General features: G+C 30.6%; 6 protein-coding genes and 1 non-coding gene across 13 annotated transcripts in view; 3 read left to right on the forward strand and 4 right to left on the reverse strand.

Annotated features, from left to right (window-relative positions):
- Positions 1-384, reverse strand: part of Cerk (Ceramide kinase) — a 28399-nt gene extending 28015 nt beyond the window's left edge. For both annotated transcript variants that reach the window (XM_069132704.1, XM_069132705.1), the window contains exon 1: positions 59-384. In XM_069132704.1, coding sequence (XP_068988805.1) covers positions 59-218 — 160 coding nt within the window. In that variant the 5' untranslated portion in view covers positions 219-384. The remainder of the gene's footprint in view (positions 1-58) is intronic.
- The window catches only part of LOC138190152 (short-chain dehydrogenase/reductase family 16C member 6), a 150585-nt gene extending 142204 nt beyond the window's left edge, over positions 1-8381 (forward strand). Inside the window, exons 1-8 of one of the 2 annotated variants that reach the window (XM_069132735.1) lie at positions 4505-4655; positions 6421-6580; positions 6815-6969; positions 7030-7207; positions 7286-7415; positions 7492-7615; positions 7908-8033; positions 8132-8381. In XM_069132735.1, the coding sequence (XP_068988836.1) occupies positions 6440-6580; positions 6815-6969; positions 7030-7207; positions 7286-7415; positions 7492-7615; positions 7908-8033; positions 8132-8201 (924 nt within the window). In that variant the 5' untranslated portion in view covers positions 4505-4655; positions 6421-6439 and the 3' untranslated portion in view covers positions 8202-8381. Of the gene's footprint in view, positions 1-4504; positions 4656-6420; positions 6581-6814; positions 6970-7029; positions 7208-7285; positions 7416-7491; positions 7616-7907; positions 8034-8131 lie in introns of those variants that run through there. The other variant, XM_069132736.1, reaches the window with a different exon arrangement.
- Positions 1-20611, forward strand: part of Lapsyn (Leucine-rich repeat activity-regulated protein at synapses) — a 97967-nt gene that overhangs the window by 43769 nt on the left and 33587 nt on the right. The window lies entirely within an intron of this gene.
- TRNAI-AAU (transfer RNA isoleucine (anticodon AAU)) lies at positions 2172-2245 on the reverse strand. The gene has a single exon. It is a non-coding gene; the product is annotated as a tRNA-Ile (tRNA).
- On the reverse strand, positions 8439-10264 carry LOC138190149 (ketohexokinase). The gene is made up of 3 exons (XM_069132729.1): positions 9934-10264; positions 9120-9716; positions 8439-9042 (listed from the first exon to the last, which is right to left on the reverse strand). The coding sequence occupies exons 1-3, from the start codon at positions 10074-10076 to the stop codon at positions 8628-8630; spliced, it is 1155 nt and encodes a 384-aa protein (XP_068988830.1). The 5' UTR covers positions 10077-10264; the 3' UTR covers positions 8439-8627.
- Positions 10685-16697, forward strand: Sym (symplekin scaffold protein). Of its 2 annotated transcripts, none has more exons than XM_069132667.1 (16): positions 10685-11024; positions 11266-11462; positions 11553-11786; positions 11865-12151; positions 12222-12451; positions 12526-12711; positions 12790-13232; positions 13312-13584; positions 13653-13836; positions 13994-14235; positions 14300-14478; positions 14556-14716; positions 14793-14928; positions 15019-15383; positions 15490-15567; positions 15647-16697. In XM_069132667.1, the coding sequence occupies exons 1-16, from the start codon at positions 10971-10973 to the stop codon at positions 15680-15682; spliced, it is 3285 nt and encodes a 1094-aa protein (XP_068988768.1). In that variant the 5' UTR covers positions 10685-10970; the 3' UTR covers positions 15683-16697. The 2 variants fall into 2 exon arrangements, with proteins under 2 accessions (XP_068988768.1, XP_068988767.1); XM_069132666.1 differs by having other exon boundaries at positions 15669-16697.
- Positions 16721-19229, reverse strand: LOC138190151 (17-beta-hydroxysteroid dehydrogenase 13). 4 transcript variants are annotated; one of them, XM_069132732.1, is made up of 8 exons: positions 18904-19229; positions 18670-18733; positions 17993-18169; positions 17742-17918; positions 17509-17658; positions 17180-17436; positions 16993-17118; positions 16721-16925 (listed from the first exon to the last, which is right to left on the reverse strand). In XM_069132732.1, exons 3-8 carry the CDS (start codon positions 18134-18136, stop codon positions 16859-16861), a joined length of 921 nt encoding a protein of 306 aa, XP_068988833.1. In that variant the 5' UTR covers positions 18137-18169; positions 18670-18733; positions 18904-19229; the 3' UTR covers positions 16721-16858. The 4 variants fall into 4 exon arrangements, with proteins under 4 accessions (XP_068988833.1, XP_068988834.1, XP_068988832.1 ...); XM_069132733.1 differs by lacking the exon at positions 18670-18733; XM_069132731.1 differs by lacking the exon at positions 18904-19229 and having other exon boundaries at positions 18670-18869.

The raw sequence follows: 20611 nt of genomic DNA on the forward strand, positions 1-20611 counted from the left end.
AAGATTATTCGATTAATCGACGATAAAATCCTCACATATAAATTTTAATTGTACTTACTATATGGAGGTTTCTCCGTTTCCCAGATGAGAGTGCCACGATGAAAGTAGACTCTGCACCGTTTCTTTTTTACCACAAACGTATTCAGGAGGACAGTCCTGGAGGACTGGTCTGTGATCTCCTGCATCATACTGACGGCTGGTTTTGACTGCCTTTCCATAAGTAACTCGTTCAACAATAAGATCGTAGGGAAGTCATCCTTACGTCGATTGATTTGTTATACGCGAGAAGATCGACGCGGAAATCGAAAACAACGCTTACGAATGGAACACGAACAGAGAAAATTCTTTACAATCCTACTCGCTCGTTAGCTGGAGCACAACTACGGTGCACGATCGACTCAATGAGATTCGTGTCAAATCGTACGCGATCGACTTTCATGACCACTAGCGCCTCCAACCAACAGTTGCCGTAATTATGAAAACAAAACTCGCTCTCACTCGGTTATCGACTTCTCTTCAACCATGTTTTCTCATGTGGGTTGAAACCTAGCTTTCTAGGATAGAAAATAATAGATCTAGCGGCTTATTAGGATTTGGGTGACAAAAATAGACATATTAAGCTAGGAATAGATCAAAACCTGTACTGCATTAGTGTACCCATATATGTACATATATATGTATCTCATCGGTGTATGCATACGCTTACAGAAAGGAAATTTCCTTTCTGATATATATATAATGTCAGGCCTATCCCATCCATAGGTACATAAAGATAGAGCATAAAGCACAGTCGTATACACAGGTCTGGAAGTTCCTGTTGGGACAGTAGGGTTCTTAATGTAAAGAGTTATCGTGTAGTCGAGAGTTGTTTTACAAATCAGCCACCATAGAACGCTGCGATCGAGAAGTTAGGATTTTGTATTTAACACCATCGTTCAATGAAAGCGTTGAAAGTAACGAATCTAAACCAAACCATTAAGCTTACTCAATAACTAAACTAGACTGCTTTTCATCATTTTTCATCATTTACTCAATATAAATACATATACAGTATTTCATTTGGTACAGAAAAATGTTGTTTGAATGAAAATATAACAAAATTACAACTTTTAAATCAAATATGTACACATACACATAATGCTTTTACATTTTATGCATTTATTGGAAAGTAAATCTATTTTTTGCTGTTTTTAATTCATTAAAAAATTATATAATTATTAACATTATCTATATAATATATGTAAATAATATCGTATCCAAAATATTATTCATGATTAAGACATTTCAATGTTATTAAATGTTTTATTGAAAATGCAAAGTTATAGTATAATTTTAGAATTTGCAGAAGTTTTTAATAATAAAAAAAATTTATGATATATAACATTTATGGCACATTAGTTACATACAAAATAATAATATAACCACAATAATTATATATCTAAGACAAAATTATTTTCCTTTCATCCTTCCTGCTACTCGGTTCACCGCGAGTCGAGTACGCGATCATTAAGAAGAGAGTAAAGAAGACAGGGACAACCGGGTTCGAGTTATTCTTACACGATGGCATTATACAACGAATCCTAACTTTTCGATTGAAGCACTTTACTGCGAACAAATTGACCAACATCATCCGATCACTAAGAACCTTATACTCTAACTACGGGAGTTTTCAGACCTGCATGCGACCGTGTGGTATCACCGTGATAACCCTCAAAATAAAGAATTCAAAAAAGCATTATATATCGCGTCTATCCCTGTACCCCGTCTGTAACTCTGATGCCGCTTGTTCGTCGATGTTACAGTGTCACACTTGCATATTTACTGTACGAATGTGCATACACATCATTAGGCAAACACGCAAGTGGCCTCTATGCAGTGTTCTTTTTCTGTTCCTATATCGTTTTATCAGCTCACTCGTGCAGTCAATGTTTATATCTCTATGATCCTATCCTATATTTATTTAGTCAATAGCCGCGTCCTTAATAATTTAAAGTAGTGTACTTAGGATTAGTCGATGAACCAGAAGTCATTCCCGATGATATGTTGAATTGATTCAGCATAGAAGAGTTAGCATAGAAGAGCATAGAAGTACTACAAAAAACATTTGCATAGTTCAATTTTCGTAAATTATCCTTTGTCTTCCTTAAAAATAAAGTTGACAAAAAATATTCTGGCCCATGGGGGGATCGAACCCACGACCTTCGCGTTATTAGCACGACGCTCTAACCATCTGAGCTAATGGGCCCCGATGTGCGGTAAGATGTGTTATAATGAATAAATGTTATAGCGAATAATTTTTATAACAAATTAGAATACTATAGCGTATAAAGATACTACAACGAACACAGCAATGCTGCAGTGCTTGCAATGATAAAGAGTAGACATTAACTGACGATACGAATCTGTGCGTATCTCTCTTTCTGTCGTTTAATTGTAAACAGCCTAAAAACTCGTGAATAGCACACATATAAATAACCGTGACCCAGGATGAACAAGTATCGTATCAGTCAATGAACCATATTTGTTCATGAAAAGATAGGAGTTAAAGACGGCTGGGCTAGCATAAATCATTATTTTATGATACCTACTAAATAAATAAATTTTATGTTATCTTTACCACTTACTTTGTAGTTCATATTACATTTTTCGAGTGTTTAAATCGTTGTACAAGTGATAATTTTGCTTTTAATTGTAGGCCTATGACAAATTACTCCTAAATACATATGTTTCAATGTACGCCACAGCGAACAGATGCTATAGCCTCTGTACAGATACAGAGCTGTACCTCGCCTGCGCTATAAAAAACGTGATTCGAGAACCAATTCCATTCGTTCTAACATACCTTAGTGTACTCCGAAGACGAACCGACTAGCGGTCGACTATCCGGCCACTTTTATAGTCGGTGACTAATAGGCGAAAGACATCAATTTCAAAGGCATTCAATTTTTATGTATTAATAACTTGATGAAGCATAAAAATAAAAATACAATATCCTTTCTTTACTACCATTAGTATAATTTTAATATTTATTAATATATAGTAACACAGTATTCTTACTTATAGGTACATACTTGAATGTAATATAATTATTACATTATAAAATATAAAAAGTAATAATTAGTATTTATTGAAATAAATTAAATAAGTACCAATTAATTAAGAACTGGTTATTATTTTTTTAATTTTATCGTAATAAAAATCTTTAAAGTTTTAAAACTTTAAAACGAAGGAACAAAACGTAATAAAACAAATATAACAAACAATGATAAAAATTTTCTCTTTGCGTTCGTGATATTAAACAATTATAAATTTGATGCATTTTATAGCGGTGTTTAAAATGAAATGAAAGCCGATTAATGGATTAGTCCGCCAAAGCCCTAGTCGGTACATCTTTACTGTATATGCACGTGCATCATCTTTTTATAAATATTTAAACTTTATTTGAAAAAATAGTAAAATTGTAATGACATATATTTTTATGTCGATAATATTTCTCTATGAAGATATTTTACCATGTTTCACCATGTTTCTCATGGTTCTTACACTTAATCGTAATAAAGTTCACTACTAATGCATATCAGCTATATTGCGTATAAGAAAAGCGAACAAAAAAAAAGAAACGCAAAATAAACAATATCGACAATTACTGTTTATTTTTCAATCTTTTTTTAGACAGCCTTTGCGACTTTTTATGAGACATATTGTTGACATCTACAACAGCGAATATTACGATCGTATCTTTTTCCACACTGAGATCATCGTGCTTTGGTAAAACTTATCAGGCATGGGTCATCGTGACGACGACACCTTTCCCTACCAGTATTTTGATGATCTTAACTAAGCATCCTTAGTGCCACAACATATACTACTAAAAATGATGAAAATAAAACTGATTAAAGAAGAAATCTCATGCATATGATCTTGAGTAATTCATTTGCTCGAACTGATCGTTTGGAAAAAGATGTGTTGCTATACGAACGACACGTATTTCTATACATCTTATTACATGCATTACTAAAACAGTTCTCTCAAATCTACAACGGAAGCGATTCTTGTAGCGTTTTCTCTCTATATCTTTTTTCTCCAATAACTTTTATCCACTGAGCGATCATAAACTTAGGAATCAAGATATTCTTTCCTATCAATGATATGTACATTTAAAGGTACCTATACGAAAGATATAAACATCGAAAATTATTTATATTGTATGTCGGAAATATAAAATTACTTAATTTAGCGCTTACTTTATTATTTTAATGCTCTATTCCTGGCATGTAATACTATTCTAACATGTAACCTTATTACGCGACTAACTACTTCAATATAATTACGCATCACCGGACATTCTACACACGACTACCCACGTTACCAACTGATATTGTGTCCGATATTTGCGATCATCCTATAGCCAATCGCGAGAGCCAGTCCACAGCGATGCAAAGATTCCCGATGTTATTGATAGGAAAGCACTGTACCCAGACAGTTTAGCTTAGTTAATATTTGAACAGCGCACGAGCGCGTCGTTGAATGCTCTTCTAAAGGAACTCGTACGTTTCCTTCGTGAAAAGTTCACTCTTTCAATTAGCCGGACTTTACTTTAACTTGCTTTTTACTTAACTTATTTTTAACGTTAACACTGTTCGCTATTATAATTGGTAAGTAATTCTTTGACATTTCGTCGTGTTTATTCGTGTGTTGTTTCTTATCAGGGAGATTTTATATGGTCAAATTCTTATTAATTCATCATTTTTTATTTTTACGACGAATTAGTTTAATCTTTAGGAAGATTGTCAAAACTCTGTGCATAAGGAAATAAATACGGGAGGAAGAAGCTATGTTCGTTAAGAGCATATTACGTTTATGTATAAAGAACGAAAGGATATTACGTTGTTAAAAATTCTGTTGATTGTTCTCCGCCGATTAACGAAACCCCTATTTTTAGTCTGAATTTTGAATAAAAGTTTGTAAATTTCATGTGTCAAATTTCGTATTATTTGAAATTATTTTTAAACCATCATCATCTTAGGAGCATCTAACTCCATTAATGTATTAAGCTCGTTAAGATCATCATGGTTTCCAGGAAACAATCGTTTCGTTGTTAATATATTGAAGAAAATTATCACAAGTTAATAATCTTTCTGCTCGTTATTAATCACTGTAATCACTATAATTTTATATTGTCACTCATTTTCTTGTTCCAATTGATTTGTATCGAGTAATTATTCCCAAACCCAAGACAAACCAACTCTATTAAACAATAAAGCTTACTATAGTAACCATACAGATATAACTGGATGCAATATGAAAACAGGACGAGAACGCTGCATAGATGCATCTTCTGTTCTTGTTTAATCTAGCATGCGTATTAATGTCGCTTGTTGATCAGTCTTACACTTACAAATTTACTGCGCGAATACGTATGCGTTATTATAAAAGAACGCAAGAAGCTTCTATACAGCGATCTCTTTCCTGTTCTCGTATCGTATCCACTTACACGGTAACATATTACTCGCGCACTCTATCTTTATATCTCTATGATAACAATACAAGGCGCTCTAAAATGCTTTTGTTGCAAACGAGCGACTCCTGCCGCGCGATATTGCCGCGATCGTATATCTTTCTTTGTTTTCCCAGTTAAGAACAACAAAGGAAGACATACGATTGCAGCGATATCGAGAAACTAGAAATCGCTAGTATGCATGGACTCTAGAACGAAAACACATGAAAGGAAATTTAATGCTGAAATTTAGTAATGAATTTTTTGTTTGTTCTTCCCAGATATAAATAACTTAAACGGGTGAGTCGATGTCTGTTTTTTCTATAAAGGCAGCTTCGTTTCGCTTAATATCAAATTTTTGTTAAGTTTCTTACATTACCATAATCAGAGAGCAGTAAATACAGAAAGTAATAAGAGATGGAACGGTGAAACAAGTAACAACAGAAACAAGACAATAAAGGCAGAAAATAAATTAAATTTATGATTTATATGAGATATGTCGATCCAAATGCCAAACCGAGTACCGTTCTTACTATTCTCCGAGTATCCATGATCTAAATAGCTTTCTTGATTTTTCGCTCATATTCAAATCATGGAAGAATTTGGCGTTTCTGTCGCTAATCTTCAGCTTACTTTGACTTTTGGAATTCAAAATTACCTAATTTCCAGAAGGTCAGCCGCGTGTTCAAAGATCTCAAATTAGCCTTGAAGGAAATGGATGCGTGTCGGTATACATACGTCTCTTATAACCACGAACCGCGCTCAGTTCGCATGTTATCCTTGTCTTAAATTCTTGTGTGTTACGCGCTCGTACGCTACCACGATCGACAAACATTTCGTGCGGAGAATTTGATTGCAAAATTTAAACTGTGCAGTTCTTAATCTGATATATTGTCTTTGCTTGTTAATTCATTTTTTTACAGGAAATTATTTAAAGGAATTATGGTCCAGGTGCGGGAGGCCGTTTTAGTTCTATTGGATACATTGCTGCTTGTGCTGAAAATACTTTATGACATTGTCTTAAGAATATACAGATTATGTATACCAGTCGAAGAGAAAAGCGTAATCGGCGAAATTGTATTGGTATTTTACAAACTAATTATTATCCCAAATATTTACAATTTTCCAAATAACCATTTTAGATATTAATATCCGATTAATTAATATCCGACTTCCAGCGAAAATTTTCTACAATTCGTTCCTTTATAATTTGCATCGATTATATTTCCATTATCTTGCCATTATACGATTGTTGACGGTTGCTTAATGTCATACAAATAATTTGAATAGCACTTGACGAGCAAATATCTTGTACAGATTACAGGTACTGGACATGGTATTGGTAAAGAATTAGCATTAAGATACGCATCATTAGGAGCAATCGTTGTCTGTTTGGACGTAAATGAAGAAGGAAACAACGAAACAGTAAATGAAATAAACCAAAACGACACATTAAAAGCTTACGGTTACAAGTATGTAAAAATCTTGACATATTTTCCGATATAAAATTCATATTATTTTATAATCCATAGATGCGACGTATCGAACAGGGAAGAAGTGCTTAAAATAGCTAAAAAAGTAAAAGAGGAAGTAGGAGATGTAACAATTTTAATTAACAATGCTGGTATAATGCCTTGTTTCACTTTAATGAATCATACACCCGAGCAAATTAAGCGAATATTCGATATCAATGTGCTAGCACATTTTTGGGTAATTTATTTTACACTTTTTTTTATAAAAAGGTTCCTCCCCTATTGCACAAGTGAATTAAATAATTTGTCTGCATAGATTTTCCAAGCTTTCTTACCTAGCATGATTCAAAGAAATTACGGTCATATTGTTGCTCTTTCATCGTTAGCTGGTATTTTCGGTCAATCCAATATAGTTCCTTACTGCGCTTCAAAGTTTGCAGTAAGAGGTAAAACTGATGTCCATATTATTACTTTTTTTTTAATATTTTACGTTACTACTTTCTTTTAATGATGATTTTCTAGGGTTGATGGAAGCATTGTGCGAAGAGTTACGATCGATGAATAAGGAAAAGCCACTAAATATAAAATTCACAACAGTTTATCCGTATATGGTCAATACAGGACTTTGCAAAAACCCATGTTACAGGTAAAATATTTTGTATAACGTTAGTTCAAATGATAGATAATGCAAAATTATTAGTAAATATTTATTATATAATTGGACAAATTTTTTTTATATTTTATATTTTTTATATTTTATAGCATTATTGAGTAATATTGTTCATATATATTTACATGTAAATTTGATAATTGGCTTAGAGGCATAGGAAGTCATGTAATAAAATGAATACATTGTTCACGAAATGTGAAGAAATAATTGTCATCTAAATTATATCATATACATAACAAAGAATACTTATGTAACTCATTCTAATTAGGTTCAAAAACCTAATGTCTTTGGTTTCAACAAAACAGGCAGTTGATCTAATAGTTAAAGCGCAACGGCAAAACACCAAAGAGATTTCTATTCCCACATATTGGCATTATGTTAACATTATTCTGAGGTGTGTAATTATACATACATACATATGATTTGTAATATATATATATATATATTTTTTACAAATTTCTCATCATTTGATAACATTTCTCCCAATTTTAGGTGTTTACCATCTACATGCATAGAACGCATAAGAGACTTTCTAAATGCTGGTTTAAATGCAGAATGTTAACGAATATTTAATATTCTTGTAATAGGTTATGTACGAAAATGTTTATTTTACAATACATAATAATATTTTTTGCTAATTTTAATCATAATTATCATCTTCAATTACTTCTTGTAAACTCATAAACTTTCTGTGTATCTGTAATTCCTTTATTATTAAATATAGATGTAATTTTTATTATTTGTCATTAGTAATTTGTAAAGATTTAATTATAAAGGTAATAATAACTCGTGTAATAAGTAAAATGTAAGTAAGATGTTTTTTAATATTTACATAAGAAACATGTAATATATGTATATATGTACTAAAAAATAATTGTTAATAAATATGTAAGCAAATAAAATAACTATGCTACAAATTATAACCAATTATGCAGTCTGTTCTATAAAATATCTATATATAATGTAACTCAATACAATGCTTTATAAATTAACTTTTTGATGCATCCTTAAAAATTTCATCTAACTTATTATATCCTCTTAAACCAACTTTAGCACCAGCTACTTGGCAAGCAAAAGTTACAGCTGCTTGCAGGACATTTTGTGTAATAAATTCTGTATGGCTACATTCTAAACTTTCAATATTATAATTCATTTTAATATTACGTTTGATTTTTACATCTTTCTGTGAGGCACTATTCGTTTTGCATGATTCTAACTTTTTGTTTCTAATGAATTCCAGTTTCGCTTTATTTAAATAATGTAACACAGCAGCATTAAAGGTGTCTCCAGCACCTAAGGTATCCACAACCTTCTGTGGTGGAAATGCAGGAGATTGTACTGTAATATTATCTGGAGTTCTTGCCATAGCGCCTCTGTCAGCCCAAGCACATATTATAGTTGCCCTAGAAAAAAAAGGAATTTCATAATACATCAATTTTTCATCCATAAATTCAAAGTATTTTTTTATATGGATTCATACCCAGATTTAGCATCTCCGCTAATATCCTTCAGTGTTTCACTCATATTATCATGTCCTCTACTTTGGGCGAAATCTTTAGAGATAAATGCTACATCGACATAAGGTAGTAAATCTAATAATTCTTGTTTTGGAGTTTCTAATTCTACACTAACAGTAATTGGCGCTTGACTAGAAGCGATTTCTTTACTATTGCTATCTTGGCTATAATTCAACATGTTATTATAATTTTCCACACACTGCATCATAGATAGTACTTCATTCAAGTTTCTACCTTCAAAATGAATCCAACTGTAATCTTCTAAATGTAGTTGCTCAAAATTTTTCAATGTTAGCTCTGGCAGATTTGGATTATGATGTAAAATTGTACGAGACCCTGAGCTTAAACTTAGCATAACAGTGGATATTGGACACCCTATACTTTCTACCATAGGACAATGAGAAAAGTCGATATTGTAACTCCGCATATCATTTTGCAGAAAACTTAAATGTTCTTCAGCGCTTAAAGTACCAAAAAATTCACACGGGCTTCCTAATTGAGAAAGAACCGTACAAGTATTAGATGCATTACCTCCTCTTTGCCATCGACATTCTACAGATCTGTAAATCACAGTAGAACAATAAATTCTAGTCTCAATAGCATAACAAGTATTAAAAATATATTTTTATTCATTATAAAGATCGTACAAAGTTATTATATATATATATATACATATCAGTTAAAAATGATAATTATACGTTGTTTATCAATATCAGCTGATCGACGTAAGCAATGAACGAATAACAGTGCGCAATCGCGTATAGAAATATCTCTTACCTTTGATCAGAATCTTCTGCGGGATATTGTTTGCACGTTTGTACAATATCCAAACAAGTTAATCCAATACAAAGAATTTTCTGCTGGTTTGACTCCACTGTAGAAGACGTACCAACAATTTTTTCATAGAAACTTGAAATCATGTCACTTAATAGTGTGAATGCACAACGTTACTTTACGTTTCCTTACTCAGCGGATGATAGATTAACTTTGAGCGATTAACATACGTACAAACAGTATTTATGATTCAATAACGAGCTATATCTTTCGCTTAATCCAAACAATTTTTCCATTAATATTTGTGGAATTAGACGAAGTATATATGTATTGATTAAATCTACTTGACCTTTGATACTGCAAGCGAATATAATGATAACTTTTAAACCTATTTATTTTTATGCTGAAAGTGATACCGGACTTTACGAGTTATGGGACAAATTAAAAATGTTAAATGTTTAAGATTTTGTTTAGACAATCCATCTAAAAGTTTCCCTTGTTATACGTATATATATGAAAGTACAATTTATATGAAATGAAATAATGCCTTTATTATACTATATTTACTTTGTTAATCTTACATATAAAATTACGCTTTTAAAAATATACATTAAATTAATACATTGTACTTAAAATTTAATGTGCAAGATATATTACCAATTGTACCTAGTAGAAAAATTAATAAAGAACATAATAAAACCTTAAAATTCCCGCTTCGTTAACGTGAGACGATTATAGCGCTTAGCGGTCAAGCTAAGCAAGTCAAGCAAGATGGCAACGCAAACGATTTCGTTCTATATTAGGACAGCTTTTATTGTTCATTAACTAAAATTTAAACATAATATTCGAAAAAATTATTTAAAAAAAAATATAGATTCTTTGCTGAAATTATTAGACACTATTTGTCTTTAGTGGGGGGAAATCTACAAAAGAAACGCATATAAACTAACATATCGAAACTTGGGACGATTATTTTCCGACAGCTCATTTTTAATAATCATTGCTTGTATTTAGCGTGATATGATTTATTATTAAATATAATGGATCCTCGAATACATAGAAGAACAGAGCCGGAAAAAGGACCGGGCGATTTGGTCAGTGTATTAATTAACCTCTCAAATTATCGTTTCCCAGATACATTTTATGATACAAAATAAGTATTTACAGTACATACATATGCGTGTATATTTATGACGGTAACTAAACAATTAATTATGACGATTATTTGAAAGAAATTTCAATTAGAAGAATCCGAAAAATTCCTAGTTTTAAAATTTCAATTGTCTTTACTATACGAACAAAAATCGGTATTTTGATTTAGATTATATTTTACAGATAGTTGAATGGTTAAATGAGGCTTCACTAAACCCAGGGGAAGATATAAAAGTTGCAAATTTATGTAAAGTTCAGGAAATATTAATAAACAAGGAGCCACAATTACTTCCATTATATTTGGATGAAGCATTACAGTTTTCCCTAGATAGGAATGCAGAAGTTAGGAAAACAATTACAGGTTTCATAGAAGAGGCTGGGTAATGATCATTAATAGAACTTATAATGTATTGCATTGTAATATTACTTTCATCACACACATTAATAAAATAATCATACTTTATTTGCAGTGTAAAACAACCTGAGGTAATTCCACGTGTAGTTCAGGTACTTTTAAGGCTAGTTTCTGATGAATCATCAGCTGTTGCTAAAAGAGCTCTTAGAGCTAGTGGCAGAATATTAAGAGCTGCATTGAAATGGATATCTAGCGCCATTACGGTTACGCCAGAAATGGAAGTTGCATGGAATCAACTTAGTGCTCTCAAAATTCAAATTATAAATATGATTGACAGTGACAATGACGGGTAAAAAGAATCTTTAAGTTGTACATTTATATATATTTGTTAAATGTTAATTTCTAATCTTTTTTTTTATCTATTCAGGATTAGAACACAAGCTGTGAAATTTCTTGAAGGTGTTGTTTTGATACAAACATACCCTGACCCAGATATACCAAAAAAGTCGGATGATTTTTCTTTAGAAGATATTCCATTAACATTAAAAATAGCACGCAGACGCAAATTAGAGGAAGAAGCTAATGATGTAATGGACTTATTAATCAAATTTCATGGATCTCCACACGTTAGTAGCGTTAATTTGATGACATGCATGGGGTCTTTAGCATTGATTGCTAAAACAAGACCTCAGTTTATGCCTGGTGTAATACAAGGTACATAAAATATTCAGTAATGTAATTTAATCATACTAAATTTATAAATAAAAGACATCAATATTTACAGCTTTGCAAAGGTTACAACATGATTTACCACCCACATTATCTGATTCTCAAGTAACCAGTGTTCAAAAACAATTAAAATTAACTCTATTAGGATTGATGAAGCACCCAGCTAGCATAGAATTTGCATCCACAATAGCTAAACAACTGACTCAATTGGGAGCAAAAGAACAAGAAATTCTTAAAGCTTATCCAAAACCAGAAGATATTCGACGTATGAAGAAACGACAACAAGTAAATATACAATCAACTTTAATTTATATATATTAACGATCACTTCTTCATTTGAAATATATATGATTTTCTAGGAAGCAGCAGCATCTTCCGCTGCAAAGCGTGTTAAAATCGAAACTTCTTTAATACCAGATGAATCAGAAATTGTGGCTAGTTTAGTACCCAGCTCAAAAGTACCAGAACTGGTTGAACTTTCAGAAAGTTTTATTGCTGAAAGATTAAGTGTAGACATTGTTACAGATTTAGTAATGGATAGCATGGTGAATATATTTTTGTATAAAACTAGTTGGGATGTTTAATATTTTCATTTTTTTGTATCAAACGCATTTCATTAACAGGCGTGGGTCCCAGACACAATGACAATGATTTTTCAAAGAGAATATCAGCCTTCTTCAACGACCGATATAAATATTCAACGACAAACGATTGCTAAATTACTAGCGACACAAATAAGGCAAGCTAAAACAAAGAAAAAAAAGGATGCAAAGGATGAAGATGCTGTGATGGAAGATTTAGTGAAAAATCCAACCATTAGCGTAGCGGAAGCAAAACGAGAGCGGAAACGTGAAAAAGATAGGGAAAAAGAAAAAGAAGCAAAGGCATCTCTGGAAGCACATGAAAAATCGCTTGCGAAAGCAAGAACTCGTTTAAAAGCCTTGAAATTATCTGAAGTTACAAAACCATTGTCAAAAGAAATTAAAGAAAGAATGTTACTGATGGCTGTGAATCGAATCTTACTTTCTGAGAAGACAGCTGTATTTGGTGGTGTAGCAGCCATAAGGTACATCAGTTTATGAATTATTTATTTATTTGAAAATATCCTGAAGTGAAATAAAATATTTCTTGTTATTTCTCTTTAGATCAAAAATTTTAACTACTCTAGCAGCAACGTTTAATCCATACATTAAAGAAGCAGTATTACGTTATATTACTGACGATATGAGAAATCGTTTAGACTTAGCTTTAGGTTGGTTGTATGAAGAATATGCATTACTTCAGGGTTTCCAAAGACGAACTACATTATGTACAAAGCCCCAAGAAGCTCCACATCAGGCTTACAATTTTTTATTATGTACTTTAGTATCTGCAATAGATTTAGTTCAAGGCAAAGATCGTGACACATTACTATATAGGTAAGTGATATCAATAAAGCATTTAATAGCAGAATATGTAATGTTAGCTGTATGTGAATTTTAAAAAGGCTATACTTGGAAGCTCCATTAATCACCGAAGATGCAGTTGAGGCTTTGAAAATGGTGTCTTCTGATGAAACAAGAGGACTGATGCCATTACAATTATTAAAAGAAATGGTTATTCGTAGACCAACAAAACAATTAGTTTTCCTAAACGTATTGTTATGTCATACTGGCCATGAAAACAATACGGTAAGTTATAATTATTTAATCTTGTAATCCAAGTATCATATGTACATCACTTTAGAACCCTTTCGCTTTTCATCCTCCTGAATTCCCACTGTTCCATGGCATTAGTTCTTAGTATATATGTGCGTATTAAGTATCTTAATTTTCTGTTCATAAATAGATAAGGGAAGCCGCTATACAGTTAGTTTGTCAACTATATAGTCGTCCTGAATTAAGTAAACTCATAGAAGAGTATGCAGTTCTTTATTTAGGTTTCTTACGGCTACATACACCACCTGAGATCGTCTTTGGACAAGATCGAGGTAGACCGCAAGTAGAAACTCAGTGGACTGAGTCAACTACAAGAGCTTGTCTTGGATTATATCTTGCTCTATTAAGTGAACATCAAGATTTAATTCATGAGTAAGTTCTTTCCTTAATAAATGCATATGTTAAATACAAATTTCTATTAATACTGGTTTTCTAGATTGGCTAGAGTTTATACATCGATGGGTGCAGATGTAAAACGTATGGTTCTTCGATTAGTAGAAGGACCTGTAAGGTCTTTAGGAATGGGGAGTCCACAATTATTGTCATTAGTTGAAAATTGCCCTAAAGGCGCTGAAACACTAGTTACAAGAATTATTCATATCCTTACAGAAAAATGTATGTATGTTTCCACATTCAATCATATACAGTTTTTTAAAAACTATTACAATATTTAACATCTCTTTTCTTTTCAGCTGCACCGAGTGTAGAATTAGTAGCAAGAGTACGAGAACTTTATCAGACCAGAGTTTCAGATGTTCGATTCTTAATACCAGTTCTAAATGGTTTAACGAAGAAAGAAGTTATAGCTGCTCTTCCAAAACTCATAAAATTAAATCCTATTGTTGTTAAAGAGGTAAACGATATGAAATAATATTATCTAAATTTAAAAAAATTTTGTATCATATATTACAATGATCCTCCTTTTATAGGTATTCAATAGACTGCTAGGCACTCATAATAATGAAAGTGGTGTACCTCATACATCTCCTATTACACCTGCTGAATTGTTAATAGCTTTGCATAATATAGATCCAAGCAAAGCAGAATTGAAAACAGTTATAAAAGGTATGACATATAAAATTTCTTCATTTGTTTCAAAATGATTTTTTTTCAATTATTCATTCAAATTTTATATTTATTAATACCAATTTACAGCTACGTCCCTATGTTTTGCGGAAAAACAAATATATACACAAGAAACTGTAGCTGTTGTAATGCAACATCTTATGGAGATGACCCCTCTTCCTACATTGCTCATGCGTACAGTGATACAAAGTTTAGCATTATATCCTAGGTTAAGTGGATTCGTTATGAATATACTTCAACGATTAATTCTCAAACAAGTTTGGAAACAGCCAAAAGTATGGGAGGGTTTTGTAAAATGTTGTGAACGCACGCAACCACAAAGTTTTGCGGTTATTTTACAACTTCCTCCAGCACAATTGGCCGAAGCGTTAAAAATGGCGAGTAACTTACGAGCACCATTATTAGCGCATGTCGAAGCCTTTGCCGAAAATCAGGTATATTTCCTGCAATATACTTTATTGATGCCGTAATACTTATTCTATGTTTTATATTTTACTAAGAATGCAAAAAATTTAATACTGAAATGATGTGATATTTCAGAAAGCGCACATTCCTCAATCAATAATGGATGTTATTCAGGGTAAATCACCTTGCGACATACATGATGAATTTGATATTGTGAGTAAAACTACTTGTATATAGAGTTGATTTTTATATTATTATAAGAAAAAATAAATATATGAACTGATCCAAATAGTTCTTCCTTGAATTTCTTGCAGGCACCACCCGGTGATTATCCGATCGAACAAAAACCAGATACTATGGAAACTGATATTTCAGAACCAGCTCCGCCTGGTTTAGATTAGCATAAACTCATTCCAGTGTTGGGATTTGAATCATCATCAACAGATTGTCCCAACTTTAATGAATTTACCTTGTAAATTATAAATTATTTTTTTATGTCCAGTCATATCTGAAATATCCAGTAATTTAAAACGTTAGATTCACGTATTTATCAAATCAAACATGAAATGTAAATATTTCTTTCTAAAAATTCATTGAAAATTCAATTACTTTTATAGGTATGACAAACTCGTATTTAGTTCTATTTTGTAAATAGAACTTTGCATATAACTGTATACATGCATTATCTTCAATACATAGTATATTTTTATTTAGATTATGATAAATGTATTTCCGATTCTACAAAACAGACTGAGTGAATTTTTCGTTACTTTCGTTTTCGTGAAAAGTCAAACAATGTTACTATTAATAGTTGAGGATTTGTATTTATTTATTAACACCTGAGTGTTTTTTCTCTTTTTTTTACGAAATATGCACATAACAGTAACAGACAAACGTTCGGAAGATAATACATAATTACAAATTAGTGTATATATATGTGTATTATGTACAACATTAGGAAATGAAGTATAGTCTTCTGTACATCCAGATATTTTGCTATTAAATCGTCATAAGATTGACGCTGTGTATATAGGTTATTTTTGCATTGTGAATAGTATTTGTGTAATAATTACTTAGTGCCTACTAGTACTTATTCAGTTTATTAAATATTTAATACTTATATCATGGGTGTATGTATCATACACAAAACGTAAGTATAAAATCTATTTTAACTGCTAATTGATATTTCAGTTGTGTCACAAAATATTTTATGCGCAGCCCATGTGATTATTTATTAATAAACTAGAGTATTTCGTTTTATATAAATGTTAGAATGTATAAAAACATATATAAGTAAAAATATATGTGAAATTTTATACCACAATAATAAAATGAACTACAAACATTGATCTGTAGTGAAAAATACTTCAAAGATCAAATTATACATATACGAAATTAAATAAAATATTCGCTTTTCAGTACATTAAAGTTCTTTTGTTATCATTATAAAATCTTATTAACATAATAAAAATAAATTCTCACATTTGATTAGGAAAATTAAATATCACCCAAAATCGACACCAGTGTCTAGCAAATCACGCAACATAAATGATGCCTTCTTTGGAAGTATTCTACAAGTGTAAAATATTAATTATTAATAAAACTTTATAGACTTGGTAATATTAACCTTCAATTTACCTAAGAATATGACCTAAGTAAAGTAAATATCCAGGCACGCTGAATTCTGCATAATTTCTGCGAACTCCATCTAAAATTTGTTCAGCTGCGTCTGTGGCAGGCATTGTACCAAAGTAACTTGGTATTCTGGAAGAATTGTGAAAAATAAATTTTCAATAAAATCAAATATCATCATTTGATTACTTACCTAAAACGAATATCTTTTGCTATTTCTGCGCCTACAATAAATGGATAAACGTGAACTAAAGTAATTATTATGTTACTATTCAAATGTCTTAATTCAGTATGTAATGATTCAGCTAATCCTTGAACTGCAAATTGTGCAGTGGACAAAGAAACTCTGTTTCCTCCTGTGGCAGTACCAGAAAGGCCAGCCACAGATGATAGAACCACTATGTGCCCTTTTCCAGCCCGTTCCATGCATGGTAAAACTGTATCCAATAACTGAAAACAAAAATGTGATGCAAAAATTTATAACTACTGCAATAAGCTATGTATCATTCTAAAGATACTTACCCAAAAATGACTTAGAATCGTCAAGTCAATTGTATGCCTTATTTCAGGTGGATCTTGAAGTAATGCTCTAGGACTTGGTATACTGCAGCAATGGAAAAGCATTGTAACTTCACCTAACTCTGATTTAATAATATTCACTATACGAGCTACCTATTATATTTTATTTACAATTAAATCAATGTATAATACTTATTAAATAATATAAATATATATTTTATAAATGTTATGCTTACTTCATCCTTATCTGTTATATTACAAATATACATTTTAGCAACTCCTACTGATTTAGACGCTAAGTGTACAGTAGTATCACAATTTTCACTGTTAATGTCGACACATGCAACATTAACACCAAGTTGACACAAATGAATTGCTAATTCCCTACCTATGCCTCGACCAGCTCCGACAACCTAAAATACAACCTAAAATGTAAATGTTTGATACCTAATAACTCTTCATAAACAAGGGTATAGAATTTTATTACCATTGCGACTTCTCCATAGAGATTTTTTAAAGGAGGAGGTCTAAATATTCTATATAATGCAATTAAGATAGCAAAAAATATTCCAAATAAAAGTGTCACAAGATCTAGTATTAAAATAACGAGAGAATACAGTCTTAGCAACATCTTTGGTGGTTTGAAACTTCTCCTTAAACTCTCCTAGAAAAAATATATATATAAAATTATGTTTACTTTTAAATTATTAAATTAACTTATTACAGTTCATTAAAAACTACTTCGTCATTGTAATAAAATATCTAAAATATTTAATCTTTCAAACATCACAAAATCTTTGTTTTCCTTTTCTCTTTTTTTATAAACATAATTGTTTGCCATGATACTTACCATTTTGATGCACTAAGTAATTAAATACCATCGAAAACGTGATCGTGTTATGAAAAAGTGTAAATTAATTAAGCGGGTGAAAAGAAATTTGTGGAATCTGAAGATATATGTATCTTTTTATCAAATTACGTCGTAAACTTTATGATAACATATCATGACGTTATGGAAAAGGAAGGACAAATTGCCCAAAATTTATTTAAACTAATTTATAATAATGTTAAAAAAACAATAATATAAATCTTATATGAATGATGTATGTTGTGAATAATAAATCTAACAACAAAATATAAATTTTCAAGTTGTATAATACATACCACGTGTTTAATTACATTTTTTAAAACTTTCCACCGGCATTAGTGCTGTTGCTTTTATATCATTCTAAATGAATTTGAATAAAATAAATCTGATTTTTGTTGCGTATTATTAGTTAAAAACTACATTAATGAATACGGAAGATAAATTCAATACTATAAAAAAATGTCAAAAGCTTTTGAACGTTTAACCTTTTATTCGCTTCGAATAGTTGTGTTTGTGTTGTATTTACTTACCCTATTTCAATAATTATACATTATTATTTTGTTAGCGCAAATTGTTTATTGTAATTTCTTATTATAATTTTTAATCTTATATCAAGTTGATGTTAAAAATTATATTCGTTTTGTATTTAATTTTTCAAATTTCGAACTAAATAATTGATTTTATCTACATATAGCAATACAAATGCATATAAAACGCGCGTTTAGCACATTTGAAGTATTTTAAAACATGCAATCAAAAGTTTAATGCAATATTGTAAAAAAGGGAAAGGTAGTTTTATTTAATATTTATTACCAAATCAGATTTCTTAGAACGCAAAATCTATTATAATAATAAAATTGTTCTAATAATAAGTTAACCAACTTTTATATTTTATATATCTTGTTAATTTCGAAAGTTTTAGTTGATGTCTAAGTTAACAATAAAAGAAATAATACCGACGTGATATTTCTTATTAAGAAACGTATAGTAGCGAAGAGAATTAAATTTAGATGATTCGTATCCCCGTGCTGTTGAACGCGCATTACATTGATTGAGTAGACAGTGACGTAACTGTCTAGAAAATTTTGATATATTATATAGATTTAAATATTTGCTAAAAATGTGGTATAATGCTTTGATACCATTAGGTATAATAGGAGTACTTACAGCAGTACCTGCTTACGTTTCACCACACATAAATAAGTTTTTTATCGGGAACGTAAGTAATTTTTGTAACATAACCTCAATATAATAACCATTTGATAAGAAAGATTATTTAATATTGCAACGAAGTGACAATTTATATGACTCCGTTTTATCTTTCCTTTCTGGAGTAAAAATTTAAGTGTTTTAAAACATAACTGTTAATTATTGTGTAATGGCCAATTTTATATATGTATTATCTATTGTACAAATGCTTTGTAGTTGTTTCAATCAATATTTAAAACAAATCTAAGTAGGTTTTTATGAGCTAATTTCTTTATATTTTGCTATTACAGCGAAATGGAAGATTGTACAATAACAATATACTTGAGCAAGTGGGATATGTTAGAGACTATGAATTTGGTGGTAAACAAATCTGGAAGTTTAATGTAGGTATATGGTATTATAATTGTTTAATAACTTGTTATTTCTTGTAACATCATACAATATCAGATTGATTAGTTAAAATTTGATTAGTATACTAAAATATACAATATTTGACATAATTTTTATCTCTTTTCAGGGTTTGGAAGTCATTCCTGACAAATAGAGTCATATATATTCCAGTACTATATTAGTCTATCTTTATTATCTTGGTGAATGTATTATGTAAATATAACATTATAATATATATAGTGAAAGAATGATTTTCAGTATTAATCTCACAACTGTCTCTACTAGTAAAACTTATTTAGTAGAAAAAGTGATATTTTTATGATTTTAATATAATTATTATTTAGGAATTCCAAAAATATCAATGTAACTAAAACTAAAAAACTCAGAAGTTAAATTTAATTATTATAATTTCGAGAATATAATTTTTGTCAGAGATTTCAGTGATAAGTTATTGTTGCATTGTTATAATAATAAAAAAAAAGCAATCGACATGAGTAGATCTACGTGTACAAATAAAATATTATTTAGTATAAAAAAACAGTTTAATCTACTCTTAAATATATTTTATTCAAGATGTTATATTTTTGTCAAAAAAAGTAAAGGCTTTATAACTGTAACGCAATCGTTTCAAGAACCATA

This window comes from Bombus flavifrons, chromosome 3, assembly GCF_040668555.2.
Source record: "Bombus flavifrons isolate JBK064 chromosome 3, iyBomFlav1_principal, whole genome shotgun sequence".
In the NCBI taxonomy this organism is placed as follows: Eukaryota; Metazoa; Arthropoda; class Insecta; order Hymenoptera; family Apidae; genus Bombus; species Bombus flavifrons.